Source organism: Martes martes (assembly GCF_963455335.1).
Source record: "Martes martes genome assembly, chromosome: 6".
Lineage (NCBI taxonomy): Eukaryota > Metazoa > Chordata > Mammalia > Carnivora > Mustelidae > Martes > Martes martes.
The window spans coordinates 145978381-145996963 of NC_137893.1; the positions used below are offsets into that span (position 1 = coordinate 145978381).

Consider the following 18583-nt stretch of genomic DNA (forward strand, 5'->3'; position numbering starts at 1 on the left):
TACAGTAAAGCTTTGAGCAGGTTTGTGTATCCATCAGAGGATTTCACTTATGCCGAGCTCAACCCTGACCACCTCAGAAAGGTTTTGGCTCTTTCTGAGAAAGAGTCGAGTGTGTGTTGGTGGAGGGAGGGGTGGGGAGTTGGGCTGGGGGGTATACTGTGGGAAATCGCTTCTAAAATTAAAAAAAATCACTTGGATAAGCATTTAAATTTCTCCAAACTAACAAGATGGGAAATGAGAAGGGGAATGAATGGAGTTAGGAGGTCAGTCATGCGGGCGCCCCGGGCAGGTGGCCCCAAAACGTTCTGATTCTTTCCTGGTCCTCAAGGAAGTCCATCACTTACCCCCAGGAGACCCTTCCTAACTTTGCCATTAAAAGTGGTCCCGAGATAGAATAGGGGCTGCATTCCGACCCCATCCCTCCCTGCCTTAACCACAAAGCCCAAGGCTCCCAGCGTGTCACCTAAGAAGAAAAGGTTGAGCAATCTTTTTTTTTTTTTTTGAGCAGTGTATCTCATAGGAACGCGGAAGCAGGATGTTTGCCAGAAAGAACTGTGCAAGAGAAACCGGCGTAAACCAGCCTGGGCCGCGGTGGACCCCAGCGCTGACCCTTCACCGGCTCCTCCCTCCGTGGAATCCGAACACTCGCGGTCGGGGGGTGGAGACCTGACATGCTAATGTGACGGGCGGGGCGGGGGCTGTGCCGCCCACTGCGCTTGCGCAGCTTCGCGGCTCTGCGCCCCTGGCAGCCGGGCGCCCTCTTTTCCCGCCTCAGCTTCCTTGCCGAGCGCCGTCTGGTCGGGGAGCCGGCGGGCACCTCTGCTCCCAGTCTCAGCCCCCAGTGAACCCTGCCGCGTTTTACTCGGCTTCGTGTCAGTTTCTGTTTGCGCTGAAAGCCAGAGCCCTGCGGTCGGGAACGTATGCTGGCGACACGCAGGGACCCCGAGAGGGAGCCCCGGTGAGTCCCCGAGGACCTAGAGCCGGCAGACGGCGGATGGAGCCCCTCCGACCCTTGGGACTGGTGAGCGGCCTGGAGCGTTCGTTCGGCGTCTCGGCGGCGGTAAGTTGTCTTCCTGCCTCAGCGACTCTGCCCCTTCGGTCAGGGCTCGCGCACTGCTTCGCCTCTTTTTGCCCATCGGTCGCTTAGGTTTGAATCTTCCGGCGGAGGAAGGTTTTCTGGCCTCGCGTTCCCAGGTCGAGTGTCCCCCGCCTCCTGACTCTCCCCTCCCTGATGTTGGTCCCCCGCGGGTCACTGGAGGACCTTCTGGTGGGTTGAGCCCGGTCTGAGTGTCCCCTGACCCTTGACTCTCCCCTCCCCGGTGTTGGTCCCAGGACCCTCTGGTAGGTTGAGCCCAACCTGAGTGTCTCTCCGCCCTCTGACTCTCCCCGCCCCAGTGTTGGTCCCCTGCGGGTCACTGGGGGACCCTCTGGTGGGCTGAGCCCAGCCTGAGTGTCCTGGGTCCCCTGACTTTCACTTCCCTGGCGTTGGTCACTGGTGAGTTGAGCCCACTCTGACTGTCCCCTGCCCCCGTCGCTCTTAGCCCCTCCCCAGCTTTCCTTCTGGCTGGTCTTTTTCCAGAGTTTCTTTAAAACCTGGAATTACATCCAGACTCTCAGTATTTGGGGGTTCAGATTTGTGTTCTTTAGCCTGTTGTCTCTCCGATCAGGGGTATCGCTCTGAGAAATCTCATTGTTGTCTTTGTGAAAGTGGGGTGTGAGCTTCCTACCATCAGTCTTGTCTTGTCCCTGACCATCCTTTCTATTCCCTTTTTGTTTGTCTGGTGAAACCTCTGGCAACTTGTTACTCTTTTTAAGAGGGAAGGGAAGGGCACCTGGGTGGCTCAGTGGGTTAAAGCCTCTGCCTTTGGCTCAGGTCGTGATCCCAGGGTTCTGGGATCGAGCCCCGTGTCGCATGGGGCTCTCTGCTCAGCGGGGAGCCTGCTTCCCCCCTCTATCTTTGCCTGCCTCTCTGCCTGCTTGTGATCTCTGGCTGTCAAATAAATAAATAAATAATCTTTTTTAAAAAGGGGGGCGGGCTAAACACGAGGGGAAAAAAAAAAAAAGAGGGAAGGGAAATTCTTGGTGAGCCAGACTTGGTTGTGGTGTGTGGTTGAAGAAATACAGATCTTGATCCGGATTCAGGGACTTTGAGGACTAATCATTTTCTGTACTGGAGAGCCACCTTTTTTAAGAAATCAGGCTTCCTTCATCATACTGGCCTGCCTCTACCAAAGGCCCACATGGGACGAGAGGAGGTCCATTATTCCTGTAGACCTGAAGTCCCATGGATTACATCTGCTGGTCAGCTTTCACCTTTTTTTATAAGTCACCAGATTTTGTTCAACTTCCCAAGCTGGGCAACACCTTAGATGTGATAAAGGACTCCCTTCTAGGAAGGGATCAATTTAAATTGGATGGTTTGAAGAAAAGGAAATTATTATTATTATTTTTAGCACTGGTCCCAGTATAACTTGGAGGGCCAGGAATAGTGGCCCCAAAATGGATCATTAAATTTTAATACTGTCTTGCAGTTGGGGTTGTTTTGCAAAAGATCGCAGAAGTGGAGAGAAATACCAAGACCCCAGATTCAGGGACTCTTGTAGAGTCTTTGGTAGACTCTTGTAGAGACTGTGGTAGCCTTTGTTGCTACCACAGGCACCAACCCACTCACTGCTGGGTTGAAACCAGACATTTTAAATGATCCCCCATTCCAGTCAACTGGGACCTAGTGCTCCTTCACCGGAGTCCCCTTCCAACCCCCTCTACTCCTGCAACTTTGACTCAACAACCTCCCCTCCCTCTCCACCAGCTCCCCACCTCCTTATTCGTATGGAGCTTCCACGCCCTCCTCTGGAGTGAGCCTCACTAGCACCCCCAGCGGGACCACAGACTTAGGCCCCATCAGGATCTGGTTCCCCGTGGGAAGTGCCGTACCCGAGGGAGGGGTTCCTGTCTCTTTCTCCCTCAGACTTGGGGCTATGTAAGGAAACGTTTGGTCATTCTTCCAAAAAACCGTCTCCCATTTAGGGATGCATTTATTAAGTTAAATCTAACATCCCTCAGCTGACAGATGGCATCACAGTCGCATCTCACTGTTGCACCCTAGATGAGCAGGACGGGATCCTTAGGAAGGCTGGGCATTCTGCTGACAGTCAGGGGTCTGCCAGCCCAAGAGACAGAGCACTTTGGGTAGGAGCTGTCCCTGACTGGGACCCACAGTGGGATCCTGAGGGCAGAACCGACAGGGTGCTGGTGAGGCCCTTTATTACCTGCCTTTCTGAAGGGTTGAGGAAGCACATAGGGAAACCAGTTAGTTACGACCAAGTGTGGGACAGAACTCAGGAGGAGGATGAGAATCCAGCTGTCTTTCTTTTTTTTTTTTTTTTTAAGATTTTATTTATGTATTTGACAGATAGAGATCACAAGTAGGCAGAGAGGCAGGCAGAGAGAGAGGAGGAAGCTGGTTCCCTGCTGAGCAGAGAGCCTGATCCCAGGACCCTGGGATCATGACCTGAGCTGAAGGCAGAGGCTTTAACTCACTGAGCCACCAGGCGCCCCTCTAGCTGTCTTTCTAAACCAGGACTAGAGGCCTTGCACACGCGCTCACACACACACACACCCACACACACCCCAGGGGAGACCCAGAGGCAGCCGAGCCTTGTATGGTCCTGACTGCCTCTGATATTAGGGGGAAGCTAGGAAAGTTAGAGGACCGCTGTCAGACCCTGCCGTCAGCCTTGGTGGAGGAGGCCTTCAAGGTTTTGAATAACTGAGACAGGACAGAGGAGGCCAATACAGACAAGAGGTTAGTGAACAAGGCACAGATTTTGGCTTCCCTGATACAGCCGTCACCTTGGGGTGATTCCAGGAAGCCCGGAAGACCACAGCCTGAACCATCTGACCAGAGCAGAGGCAGCCTGGATGGAGAAAATGTGCCTGTGGCAGGTGGGAAGGCCAGGGGAAGGGAGTGGGCCCCATCCTGGCCATTCTCTCAGATGTGGGGCCACCCCACCACAGAGAAGAGGCCGGAGGATGTGCCCAGCTCCCATACCCACTGGGCCCCTCACCATCACACTGGTGGAGCCTGGGGTCATCTCTGATGTGGCAGGTAGAAAACTAAATTCCTGGTGAATATGGGAGCTGCCGCCTTTGTCCTGGCTCACCCTGTTGGCCCCTTTATAACTGTGGCCATGTGGGAACTGGGATGGACAGATGGACGGACGGACAGACGAATGGATAGCCAAAGGTAAGACAGCTTTGTCTCCTTATCGCCTGCGGGGCCTGATCCAGTGTTTTTACTCATTCCGTTCTGAGGTCCCTGCTGTTGGGGAGAGATCTGCTAAACAATTCTGGAACCACAATTTATCTTCAAAACGGTAATTTAAAATGGAGATAGAATAGAAACCAGGAATCCATCCATGGGCACTGCTGAATGGTCCCAGGTTTGAGCCCTCAAATACTGCTCTGAACACAAAACCAAGGAGATCCATTTGTGTGGGGTACTCATGTCCGGGGTAAGCTAAAAATGTCTTCTCCAGTCAGATAAAGTTAAAACCAAGTGCACACTGTCCTTGGAAAAAACAGTGTCCCATAAAATAAATCTTTAAGAGGAATCTAGCTGTTAATTTCAAAATTTCTCAAATATGGACTATCGAGCCTTATCAAGCCCCATGTAATACCTCAGTCCTCACAGTGAGGCAGCCCAGTGGAGAATTTTGCCTTGTACAGGATTTGAGGGCTATAAATAAAGGAATTGTTCCCACACACCCAGTAGTACCCAACCCATATACTCTGCTTACCCAGGTTCCTGGCTATGCTTGAGTTCTCACTGTCCTAGACCTAAAGGATGCCTTTATTATTATATTATTATTACTATTTGAATATTCCTTTATGAGGAGAGTCAATATCTACTAGCCTTTGAATGAAAAACCCCTGGTACTCAAGGGACTGCTTAGTACATCTGGACTTTAGAGATCACCTATCTGGAAAGGTACTGGCAAGAGAGTTATGATGGGAATTAAGAGTGAGACATGGGATCCTCTTATGGTATGATGGTGATTGGTTCATAGCCAGTTTGACCAAGCAGGCCTCTGATCAGAATACTGGAGAAACCTTAAATTTTCTACTAAGGGAGGATATAGGGCTACCCCATCAAAACAAAAACAGGGCCACCATTTGGGCTTCACTCTGATACCAGGCCATGGATCCCAAGAGGACCATCAGCGCCTTGCCTGTTCCCCAAACCAGAAAGTGACTCTGACTTTCTGGATACAGCCGAGCTCTGATTCCTTAATTATGGCCTAATGGTGGAGCCCCTTATAGGCCTTGAAGGGGGACGAAAGGGGACCCCTACAAAAGACTGATGCTAGTGGGCTTTTTTTTTTTTTTTAATAAAGATTTTATTTATTTATTTGACAGAGATCACATGTAGGCAGAGAGGCAGGTGGGGGGTGGTGGGGGAAGCAGGCTTTCCGCTGAGCAGAGAGCCGGATGCAGGGCTCCATCCCAGGACCCTGGGATCATGACCTGAGCTGAAGGCAGAGGCTAACCCACTTAGCCACCCAGGCACCCTGTTAGTGAGCCTTTTTAAAGCCTTGAAAACTGAGTTGGATGGGGCCCCTGCACTGGGGCTCCTCAGTTTGGATAAGCCTTTTACCTGTATGTCCGTGAGAGGCAGGGGATTGCTTTGGGGGTCCTAACTCAAAAGCTGGGCCCTGATCAGAGACTGGCGGCCTATTTTTCAAAATAACTAGACCCAGTTACAAGGGCATAGCCCAGCTCCCTTAGTGAGTGAGGCCTCTAAGCTGACCCTGAGTCACCATCTAACTCCCCATCAGGTTCAGACAGTATTAGAAATTAAAGGGCACCATTGGCTGACCGAAGGAAGGCTAACTAAGTATCAGGCCTTCTTGCTAGATAGCCAGATGTTATTTTTAAAGTATGCCAGACTCGACCCTGCTGTGCTGCTCCCGTCTGCAGAAGATGAGGGTCTCCAGCGTCAGAGTGTGGAGACGATGGAACAGACATATTCTAGCAGACCTGACCTTCAAGACAAATCCCTCGACCGTCCAGATTGGTTGAGGCGGAAAGTCCACAAGGGCCACCTCGCTGAGATGAAAGGCCGCCGAAAGTGACGTGGCATTTCTCCACCAAGTCACTTCCGCATAGCTCTAAGATCTACCACAAGATTTCCGAGCCAATTAGCAGTGAGAAACTGAAAAATCTCTAGTTTACCTATAAATGACTGTCCCAACAAAGGCCAGGCGCTCAGACTTTGGGAAGGATCCCGCTGAGCCTGCTGGCGTTCATAAAGCTGTGTTCTCCCATCTCTCTGCGTGCCGCTTGAGTTTCCTCGGTCGCCTCAGATTTTCCGCAACATTTGGTTCCCTGACCGGGAAACCCAACCGCGCTGGCCCATTGTGCCACCGGTGTGGGACAGGAGACGGGCCGCGGAGGGCAACGGAGCACCTACCCTAGGGTTTAGGTGCGCCCCGCTGATTTCAGCGGCCCCAAGGCTGGGTTCTCTTGGACAGCCGCTGCTTGCCTCTGCCCTGCCGGACCAACAATAGGAGACCGGGACAATTGACGGGATCCTCCCATTGAACCAGGTAAGCCCGGGGCCACTATCCAAGCCAGACCCACCCCTGAGGGTGGAAGAGGAGACTGATCACCTCCCATCAGTCCGGGATACCCTCGGGGCGTGTCCAGCCTGTTTGAACCTGAAGAAACGCTTGGGTGTATGAATGTGTCTGTACAGCTCCACTGCTTTGACAGTCTGAGTCTGAGTGGGCTGCACCTGAGCCTCGCGGAGCATCATACAGCATAACAGTCATCTACTCCACGGAGTAGCCTGGTCCGGGGCTTATCCGAATAGACCTTAGCTAAGACGCTCCTAAGTCCCTCAAGGGATACGAGCAGGACAGCACCTGAAAGTACCCCACCCTTTGTTTGCGACACCGTTCACGATGGGTGGGAAACCCAGAAAACCCACTGTCTTAGATTGCGTGCTTAAAAACTTCAGGAAAGGCTTTAGTGCTGACTACAGGGTACATATGACCCCAGGAAAACTGAGAGCCCTATGTGAGCTGGAGTGGCCCACTTTTGATGTTGGTTGGCCCTCAGAAGGACCCTTAGACCTCCCCACTGTCCAACGTGTTTACCGTGTGGTCACGGGAAACCCAGGACAGCCGGACCAGTTCCCATACATCGATTCCTGGTTAGAGATAGCCAGGACCCTCCCCCCCGGTTATGGTTCTGTGCCAATGGCAAGGGACAGGGCAGGATTCCTGTTGCACAGCTGACTAAAGGCATCCGAAATAAGGCTATACATTAAGGGGACCCGGACGACGAGCTCCCGCCAACCTATGGGCCTGCGACCCTCTCAACTGCCTCAGCCCTCCCAACTGCACCCAAAGTAGGACCCAACACACCACCACCTTCCGTTTCACCACCAGACATACCCTCTCCACCTTCTCCCTCCTATGCCGTCAGTCGCCCCACCGATGCCACTGGCTCCACCAACAGCAACAATTTCCCCATCGCCTCCAACTCCCCAGATGCCAGTAACCCCTCAACCAGCACCAGCCTCCTTGCCAGCTGTTCCTAATGGGGACCCCTCCTCAGACTCCTTACTGATTGTTCCTGATGGGGACCCCTCCCCAGAACGCGAGCCACAGAACATCACACATCGCCTCCGAACGCAAGAAATTCCCACTTACTGGATGCCCCTCTGAGAAACTCAAGGTCCTTACATAATTGGAGTAAATGGCACCCCCCAATCAGGCAGACCCATTATCTGTTACCAGCCCTTCACCACCATAGACGTTTTGAATTGGAAGCATAACACTCCTGCCTATTTGGAAGAACCACAGGCAATGATCAACCTTACGGAGTCCATGTTCCAGACCCACCAACCAACCTGGGAAGATGGCCAGCAGCTCCTTCACACCTTGTTCAACACTGAGGAAAGAATCCTCCAGGAGGCATGTAAATGGCTCGAAGAGCTGGCACCAGTCGGCTCCTTAAACCCAGAGGGATGGGTCCAAGAGTCTGCCCCGGGCAACCGGCCTGGCTGGGACTTCAACACAGAGGAAGGACGGAATGCCATCAAGCACTACCAAGACGCTATCCAGCGGGGCCTCCACCAAGGAGCCAAAAGGTCTACTAATATGTCAAAAACAGCTGATGTGACTCAGGACAAAGAGGCACCCGGTAATTATGATGAGCAGCTCTGCGAGGCCTTCCACATACACACTCCATTTGATCCAGAAGCACCAGAGAATCAACGAATGGTAAATGCAGCGTTTGTGGCTCAGTCACGCTGACATCCGCAGCAAACTCCAAAAACTTGAGGGTTTTGCTGGGATGAACATCACTCGACTACTAGAAATAGCAAACAAGGTCTACCGCAACCGAGACACCGAAGCCAAACGAGAGGCTGAAAAGAAATGAAGTAACAAGTCACTCTGCTAGCTGCGGCCGTTCAGCAGGTCTCCCAACCATGTGAAACAACAGGGCGATCGGAGACGTGACCTTGGCAGCGCAGAACCCTCAAAAGGGACCAGTGTGTGTAGGGCACTGGAAAAATGAGTGCCCGATTCAAAAGCCCAGGTCAGTCAAGCCCTCCATCCAACCCAAGACCCAGGTAAACCTAGGTCCTGACTTCATCGGGCTGGCCAGTATAGCTTCAGATTCATGGAGACCGGGCTCAGTGATATTACGCCCCCGAGAGCCCCAGTTAATATGAACGTTGGGGGCCAAAAGATCACTTCCATGGTCGACACTGGAGCAGAACACCCTGTAGTGACCATCCCAGTGGCACCCCTAACAGGATGAACCATAACCATCATGGGGGTCACGGGGGATAGAGCCACAAGTCAACGCTTCTGCCAATCCCAGGCCTGTAAACTATGAGGACATGTAGTCTCCCATGAATTCCTATATGTCCCAGACTGCCCAATACCACTGTTGGGAAGAGACTTACTTGCAAAATTACGGGCTCAGATTTCTTTCGAGCCATCAGGACAGGCCCCCATGAATCTGAGCCCCACAGAGCCCGGAATTATCATGTCCCTAAACACACCCCGAGATGAGGAATGGAGACTGTTTGAACAAGACCATTCTGAAACCAACCCTGAAGCCTTCCAGACTGCAGTCCCCGATGTATGGGTAGAAGATAACCAACCTGAGCTTGCTGTCGGCGGGCCTGTTATTACAGAACTAAAAATTGGAACTCAACCACAGCGGCAAAGACAATATCCAATCTCTCAGGAAGCTCAGTTGGGCGTACAGGCTCATCTGCAGTGACTGAAAGAAGCAGGCACCCTTACTGAGTGCCAATCCCCCTGGATACCCTGCTGCTCCCAGTCAAGAAACCTAATGGTGACCTGTCCAGGACTTGCGTGATGTAAATCAAGTTACTTAAACCGTACATCCAGTAGTGCCCATCCCCTGCACCCTTTTAAGCCATATCCCACCAGACACTGCCTGGTTCACCTGCCCTGATTTAAAGGACACCTTCTTCTGCATTTGCTTGGCCCCAATAAGCCAGCCCCTATTCGCCTTCCAATGGACTGATACCAGCACAGGGTGCCAGATGCAGCTAACCTGGACCCAGCTCCCACAAGGCTTCAATAACTCAACAACAATATTCAGTGAAGCCCTGGCCTCGGACCTGGCTGACTTTCCCCGAGACCAGACTGGTTGCACAGTCCTCCAGTATGTGGACGACCTTCTCATCACCAGCTGGACTGAAGAGACCTGCCATCGGGCAACCTCTTATAACACTTGTCAAAGAGAGGATATCGAATCTCTTGGGAAAAGCCTCAGCTATGTAGACAAGAAGTTAAATATTTCGGATTCATAATAACTCAAGGGAAGCGAGCCTGCAGCGTAGAATGAAAGGCTGTAATACTAGCTTCCCGCAGCCCACTACTAAGCAGGACCTACACGAGTTCCTGGGAGCCGCAGGATTCTGCCAGATCTGGATACCGGGGTTCTCAGTCATAGCCAGGCCCCTATACGATCTGCTAGCGGGAACGGAGACACAACCTTTACAATGGAAAGACACACAAGAAAAAGCCTTTGAGGAACTTAAGGACCTACTTGGAAAAGTTCTAGCCCTGGGCCTATCCGACACCAGAAAACCTTTCTGCCTATATGTCCATGAAAAGGATAAAACAGCCTTAGGGCTTCTAACGCAGCCCTCAGACCCCTGGAGAAAGCCAGTTGTGTACCTGTCCAAGAAATTAGATCCCATTGCTTCCGGATGGCACCCTTGCCTGCAAGCCCTGGCAGCCGCCATGCTCCTTATCAAAGAAGCTGACAAGGTCACTCTTGAATAGCAGCTAACCGTAAAGGTTCCCCACTTAGTAACTCTAATGAACAGCCAAGGTCAAAAATGGCTCACTCGTATCAAGGACTACTCCTAGAAAATCCACGCATTACCTTGTAGACTGTACAGGCTCTGAGCCCAGCCACATACCTTTTGACGGCAGAAGGAGAACCAGAATGTAACTGCCTGGAAATCATTACTGAAATATATGCCATCCGTCCGGACTTCAAGGACTGCCCCTTAACAAACGCCGACCTCACCCTATACACTGATGGCAGCAGCTTCCTGAGTAATGGTTCAAGGAAAGCGGGTTATGCTGTCACCATAGCCACGGAGGTCCTGGAAGCTAAAGCCCTTCCTGCAGGATGGTCTGCTCAAAGGGCTGAACTCTGGGCCTTAATACGGGCGCTTACATTATCAAAGGACAGAAAAATCAACATATACACTGACTCGATACGCCTTTGCCACCTTAACATGTGCATGGGGCAATATCCAAAGAAAGGGGGCTCCTGACATCAGAAGGAAAAACCATCAAAAACAAAAAGGAAATCCTCCAGTTATTAGAGATGGTATGGGCCCCCCAAAGCCTAGCTGTCATTCGTTGTCAGGGACACCAGAAAGGGGACGATGAACCCGCCACCGGGAACGGCCGAGCTGACCAAGCGGCCAGGGAAGCTGCACAAAACAGACAACCTGCCACCTCCCGTCACTCTCCCCATAAAAAATCCCACATACACGGCTGCGGAAGATAGTTGGGCCAAGACCGAAGGAGCAGTCCGGCACCTGCAAGGATGGTGGATTCTCCCTGATGAGCAATTGTTCTTTCCGGCGGCTCTTGCTCCTCGTGTGGTCATGGAACAACATTCAACCTCGCACCTGGGATGAACAGGACTCGAAAAACTTCTGACAAAACAGTTCTACATCGCCAGACTCAAAACACTGTGTAAGTCGGTCACGGACCGTTGGGTCACTTGTGCTAAACATAATCCAAAACTGGACCCACTCTGCCCCCTGGGCTACAGCACATAGGGACAGCACCGTTTGAAGATTTAGAGGTAGATTTCACCGAGATGGTCCCTCACCGAGACATCAAATGTCTCTGTCCTAGTCTGCACCTTTTCAGGATGGGTTGAAGCCTTTCCCACTCAAACTGAAAGGGCCAAAGAAGTCACCAAGGTACCGTTCCAGGAAATTGTCCCCCGATATGGGATCCCGCTCACCATTCACAGCAACAATGGCCCTGCCTTCATCTCAGAAGTTCTACAAAGACTAACTTCAGCCCATAACATCTCCTGGAAACTCCATACGGCCTGTCGACCTCAGAGTTCAGGGAAAATAGAGCGCATGAACCATACCCTAAAGGAAACCCTCTCCAAATTACATGCCGAAACCTCCCTGGGTTGGACAGAGTTACTCCCCTTAGCACTTCTCCATTCCCGCTGGTCTCCACAGAAACGTGGATACTCTCCTTTTGAAATACTCTATGGCAGACCGCCCCCCCCCCCTTATTAATCCCCACCCCCGGCAACATCTTAGGGAATACACATCTCCAAAGCCAACTAAAATCCTTAGGACAGGTCCTTACAAAAGCACATGCCCACCTGTTGGAGCGAGCCCCTGTATCACTAGGAACTCCCATCCATTCCTTTCGCCCTGGGGATGAAGTCTGGGTAAAAGATTGGAAACATACACCCATCCATCCACTGTGGACTGGCCCCCACACAGTAATACTTATAACCCCTTCTGCCCTCAAGGTTTCTGGCCTCACACCATGGATCCACCACTCATTAGTAAAAAAGACCAATCCGGACCAGACCTCTTGGACTTCACATCCATCGCCATCGAACCCCCTAAAAGTTACTCTCAAAAAGGCCCCCCAAAGTACCGGACTCAAAACTGGGGAATCCAGCCTGGAGTAATACTTACTCTCCTCTTGGAGACCCTAGAGACTCAGGCCAGTATCCACGTCTGGACACTGACTAGGGAATGGATGGGGCCATCTGGGGGGCAGGGAGGGGGCAAGAAATTGTTGCAACCAGACCACCTCCCCGACCCAGTGTCCTGCCTTCCAAGTACCACAGTGTCAGTTCCTGCCTTGGCCCTGGTCAAGCCTATGTCGCCCTGGGGACAATATATACGTGTGTCCAGGAGACGACAACAGGATGTGGTGGTAAAGCAGATAGCTCTTGTTCCCAATGGGGATGTGAAACTCTCGCTCCCTGGACAAAAACTGACTCACATCTCACTCTTTCCCCTCTTAAAACTGGAAATCCAGCAGCAACTCTGTCTCTCACTCCACGGGGGTGCAAAAGTGCTTATTGGGATCAACAGAGGTCCTGGGGACTCTGGCTGAATGTCACTGGAAAAGACCCATTGGCTATACTCTCACTCCGATGTAAGGGGGGATGGACTCCTCTTCCTTCCTGTGCCCCCCCTGGTCCCCCTATTGCTAACTATACTCGCCAACTCCTAAATACCACCTATCACTTTTGGCTTAATTCTACGGCTTCTGTAAACACTGCTTGCTGGATCTGCCTCCCCTTAACTGATTCAGGTTTCGTCGGCATTCCCGTTCCCCCGGATGGTTGATGTCCAACGGAACAGATTCCAAAACTTTCTGACCAGTACAGTTAAAAAGAGTTCCATTAACCCCAGCACCCAATCTCACTTGTTTCCTACCTCCTGGTCTCTCTCAGACCCCAGATAAATGCTGCCATAAATTTACGGCCCCACTCCCTTATTGCATGCCCCCATCTCCGGCATTTTCCTTTCCTGCAACGGCCTCCTCTTGAGATGTCATAATACTAACAAAACCATTTCTGGTTGCATACTGTCTTCTCATCCCCTTCTGTTTCACTTTACTCGGACTTGCAGATCCAAACCCGAATAACCTCTAGCATACAGGACTGACGGGCCATAGCATTACGTTTCCTGAGAGTCCAATGCGAGGCTCAATCCCAGGACCCTGAGATCGTGACCTGAGGTGAAGGCAGCGGCTTAACCCACTGAGCCACGCAGGCACCTAAAAGATTTTATTTATTTATTTGATAGAGAGAACCAGCAGAGGGAGAGGGAGAGGCAGACTCCCCGCTGATGAGAGAGCCCAGTGCGGGGCTCGATCCCCGTACTCAGGGATCATGATCTGAATCAAAGGCAGATGTCTAAGGGATTGAGCTGCCCAAGCGCCCCCAATCAGCTGTTTAAAAAGGCCACCTGAGCTCAGGAGCCAGCTCAGTTTACACCGTGAGTTCCCCAGCAACCCCCAGAACCCCCTGCTGGAACAGGAGGAGGCAAAGAGAGAGGAATACACAGAACGAAGCACTGAGTGGCTTATGAGAGAGGAAAGAATTCTCATTCCCAAAGCCCAGCAGTAAAAGCTCATTCAGTGGGGCGCCTGGGTGGCTCAGTGGGATAAAGCCTCTGCCTTCGGCTCAGGTCATGATCCCAAGGACCTGGGATCGAGCCCCACGTCGGGCTCTCGGCTCAACAGGGATCCTGCTTCCTCCTCTCTCTCTGCCTGCCTCTTTGCCTACTTGTGATCTCTGCCTGTCAAATAAATAAATAAAATCTTTAAAAACAACAACAACAACAAAAAAAGCTCATTCAATATTACCATGATGCCACCCGTTATGGAAGAGACTTCCTGTAGGACTTGGTGCAAAAGGTATTGTCAGGATAGGGACTTAGACTATAAAACAAGTTACCCTTGCCTATGACTTATACACCCAAAACAAACTACAGACCCATCCAGTCAGTCCCCACTTCTAAAACCAGTCCAGCACCAGGGGATGTATCCTGTGGAAAGTGGGCCAAGTAGTCTTTAGTCTGCTGCACCATGAGCTGGCCTCAAATACCGCCTTGTGTTTTTTGATACTTGTACTGAATGGGTAGAAGCCTTCCCCACCCGGTCTGGGAAGGCACAGGAGGTCTATAAATTCCTACTAAAAGAAAGTTCCCCAGTTTGGGCTCTCTAAGTATCTCCAAAGTAAGAGACTCCTTTTATAGCTGAAATCACCCAGAGCCTTTCAGCGGCCCTGGGAATAAATTATAAATTGCCTGCTCCCTGGCCCCCCTATTCCTCAGGAAGGTTGAAAAGACGAATCATGGGGCGCCTGGGTGGCTCAGTGGGGTAAGCCTCTGCCTTTGTTTGGCTCAGGTCATGATCTCAGGGTCCTGGCATCGAACCCCACATCAGGCTCTCTGCTCAGCAGGGGCTCTGCTTCTCCCTCTGTCTCTCTGCCTAACTCTCTGCCTACTTGTGATCTCTGTCTGTCAAATAAGTAAAATCTTTTTTTAAAAATAAGGAAAAGAAGATGAATCATACCCTAGAAAAGACTTTAGCAAAAGTGTCAAGAAACTCATGAGCCTTGGGTCCACTTGCCTCCTACCATACTACCCAGGACTGCCACAGTCCTTAAGACTAACCTAAGAGTCAGCCAATTTGACATGACGTGGGAGACCCCTCCTCACCCCCGATATTTTACTAGTTGGGAACATAAGCCAGAGCTTGCATCATTTTATTTGGGCCAGGTGCAAAAGGCCATTGTGGATTATGCTAATCACATGCTACCAGCACCCCCTAGAGGTCATTTAGAAGTGACCCCTTCTCCTCCCCACCACCGCCCCCCAACCTGTGCAAATTAATCCAGGGGATCAGGTCCTCCCTGGAGGGCTCCCTGGAGGATCAGTTGCTTCCCAAGTGGGAAGTCCCCTTTTGACCGATTTTAGCCACCCCAAGAGCAGTTAAGCTGCAAGGAATCACTAGGCGGGTACATCTTTCTAGGCTAAAACCTTTTTCTCCTGGACATCCTCAGAAATGCCCGGAAGGCCCAGAACCATCGGACTCAAGTGAGCCTGTGGAAGACCTCAAATACTTGTTCAAGAAGCAACCCTCAGAGTCAGATAAGTGTTTAAACCTTGGTGGTTTGGTTTGCTGACGTTGCTTTTTGTTGCCTTTGTTTTACTTTTCCCTTCTCTGTGAGTACTGTTTCGGGTCATCTCTCCTCCCTGGGAAAGACCCATTCTTCCCCTGTGGGGTCTAGAAGATCGAAACCAATGATGGGACTGATGAAGTGGACTCTTCTCTTGGCCCTTCTCCTGGGGATGAGTTGGGAAGAAAATAACAAAGGCGGGGAAACCTGGAGAGAAAACGCAATTGTCAACTTCTCTAGCATTGTGGCTTCAGGAAATAACCTCTCTAATTGTTGGATCTGTCATCCTCCCCCACAAGACGGGGTTCCGATGCTCCAGTTTGTACCTGTCAATGAGGATATTACTCTCACCTTGACTTCCGGTCCCATTAGGAGCACAGCCCTTCTAGTAGTAGAACTCGATGATCGTGACGATATGAAGTGTGTTGGGCTTACAGACTCTTGGAACCAAACTGGTCTCCAGGTTAAGCGGCCTCTTCTCTGTCGACAGCAAGGACAGCCCTGTTGCCCCTGCCAGACGCACACCTGTCTTACCAATGTGGGAAGCTTGCCCTCCGTTTATCCTATGTCATTTTCCTCTTCAAGCTCTTCATGTACTCCCAACCAGACCCACTGGTGTGTGGACTCCTCTCTCCTCTCCCCAGGCGACCAACCTAACTTCTCCTGTACCTACTGGAAAGGAACAGCAACCCCTTCCTGGAGGCTCACCTATCAGACCCCATCTGCCTTCGATAGCCAGGAGGGAGTAGAAGAGGATTCAGAGCTCGGTGGGGGGCCACTGGATGGAGGGCCTCTGTCCCCCAGATGCAAGAGTACGCCTAACTGGGGTCGCCTTTTACGAAGTTGGTTTAACTCCTCTTCACCCCGCCAAGCTTGTACCCCACCAGGGTATCTGTTTCTCTGTGGTACCCCCCAAAATAAGCTACCCTATGAAGGGAGCCCTAATTCCTCCTTCTCCAGGCCTCTTCAGGCAGTGGCCTATTCGTGTGTAGATAATGTTCACTTCCGGGGAGAATGCACTTTGGGACGATTGGGCCCTAAGGGATTAGGCGCCACTATATATAACATCACCTCTCAAACCAGACATAGGAGAGCACGTGGGCTTATCTTGGCAGCAACTGGAGAAGCCATAGGACTGGCTGCCCCCTGGAGGGGGTTTGCTTATCATGAAACAACCTTAAAAAACCTTACCCAGCTCATAGAAAACCTGGCCACAAACACTGGTGACAGCTTAGAGAGCCTCCAGGAGTCCCTGGATTCCGTGGCTAATGTGCTTGACACTCGGTTAGCTCTAGATTATCTTCTGGCCAAACAAGGGGGTATCTGTGCGGAAGTCAACAACACTTGCTGTGCCTACATCAACAGCTCTGGGGAAGTGGAACCAAATGTTCAGGAGACTTACAGACGAACCAGATGGTTGCATGGGTTCAGTAATCACACTGCCCGAACTATGGGACACAGGCAGAGACACTCTGCCTAACATTGTGTGATTCCTCCCTTCCCTGGGTTCTCTTGTGGTCATCGTTTTGTTAATATTCAGGCCCTGCCTCTTTAATCTTTTGGTTAAGTTTTGTCTTCTAGACGACAGCAGTTTCCTGTCGAACTGTGGTAGCAGTTCTGGGACCTTACCCCACCCTAATCACAAAGCCCATTGTTCTGTGTATCACCTAAGAAGAAAGAAAAGGCTGAACCAACCACTTGTTTTTGAGGAGTGTATTTCGGGGATGCAGAAGCGGGATGTTTGCCAGAAAGAACTCTTCAGAAGAATCCGGACTAAACCAGCCTGTGCCACAGTGAACCCCAGCACTGACCCTCCACCTGCTCTTTCCTCCAGACAATCCTAAAGATAATCGTAATACTCGGACAGTCCTAACACTCTTGGCCCCGGGATGGAGACCTGACATGCTAATGAGATACACGCTACCTGCGGGCGCTGTGCCTGCGCGCAGCGTTCCGGATCTCCACCCCTCCCAGCTGGGCTGTCCCTGCTCTCCCGCCTCATCCCCTTTGCAGACTTCCCGGGCCTTTGTTCCCAGTGCTGCCTCCCTGGTTCGGGGGCATGAGACTCAATAAACACTGCCTGAATCTTTTCTTGGCCTTGCGTCAATGTCTGTTTTTGCTGAGAGCCAGAGAGCCTTGGGGTTGAGAACAATCCCACCCAGTCCTGTCCTCTTTCTTGCCTTTCTCCACTCCCTATTCTCTGGTGATGTGGATGCCTTTTTACTTCTTAGTACAGGGAGGGTATTGTTTTCATATGGGAGATTTGCTTCCTGCTGTCGGTGGGTCGGAGGAGGGTATGAGTGTCCTTGAACTCAATGTTTTCTAAGTAAATTTAGATAATCAATAATGCCAGAGGGGTACATCATGGGGGCACCCTGCTCTTTATCCCTAGATTATTGTGGGGGGGGAACTACCCCTCCCCATTTTAGGTTTTCAGCTAGGACAGTAGCAAAAAGATTAACAAGAGAAAAACAGTTAAAGCATCACAAGAGAGGAACCTACGTGAAACTAACTCTGAATGGCAGCTTAGAATTCCAACTTATTTACCATCTTCAATAAAGGACAGTCAATTTACAAAGAAATGACAGGACAAAGGATTACAAATTTAGGCCGCTGTGGAAGGTAAAAAGAAGGGAGGGAGTCAGAAAAGTTTGCAGATTATTCTGGTTCCTCTCTGGAAGGGTATATGTGAGTCTCCAGTAAAAGGAGAATTTATATCCAGCCTTTAGGCAGAAAAGGGGGAAGGTAAAAAGCAGTGTTGACTGTTTTTTTCCTTTTTATTTCTTTTTAAGATTTTTTTTATTTTGGGCACCTGGGTAGCTCAGTGGGTTAAGCCTCTGCCTTCAGCTAAGGTCATGATCTCAGGGTCCTGGGATCGAGCCCCACATCCGGCTCTCTGCTCAGCAGGGATCCTGCTTACCCACCCACCTCCACCCAGCCTGCCTCTCTGCCTACTTGTGATCTCTGTCAAATACATAAATAAAATCTTTTTTTTTTTTTTAAGATTTTTTTAAAGGTTGTATTTATTTTTCGGCCGACGGAGATCACAAGTAGGCAGAGAGGCAGGCAGAGGGGTGGGGGAAGCAGGCTTCCTGCTGAGCAGAGAGCCCCATGCGGGACTTGATCCCAGGACCCTGGGATCATGACCTGAGCCGAAGGCAGCAGAGGCTTTAACCCACTGAGCCACCCAGGCACCCCAGCATAAATAAAATCTTAAAAAATTTTTTTTCATTTATTTTTGAGAGAGCATGAGCAGGGAAGAGGGGCAGAGGGAGAAGCAGACTCCCGGCTGGGCAGGGAGCCCAGTGTGGGGCTCAGA

At 51.1% G+C, this 18583-nt stretch overlaps 1 protein-coding gene across 1 annotated transcript; it reads left to right on the forward strand.

Annotated features, from left to right (window-relative positions):
• Positions 1–805: 805 nt before the first annotated feature.
• Positions 806–17353, forward strand: LOC308345009 (endogenous retrovirus group V member 2 Env polyprotein-like). The gene is made up of 2 exons (XM_080806904.1): positions 806–1060; positions 15148–17353. The coding sequence occupies exon 2, from the start codon at positions 15389–15391 to the stop codon at positions 16742–16744; it is 1356 nt and encodes a 451-aa protein (XP_080663030.1). The 5' UTR covers positions 806–1060; positions 15148–15388; the 3' UTR covers positions 16745–17353.
• Positions 17354–18583: the final 1230 nt, after the last annotated feature.

Excerpts from the sequence above, each read along its gene's own strand:
- LOC308345009 (XM_080806904.1), top strand. The coding sequence starts at position 15,389 with ATGATGGGACTGATGAAGTGGACTCTTCTCTTGGCCCTTCTCCTGGGG.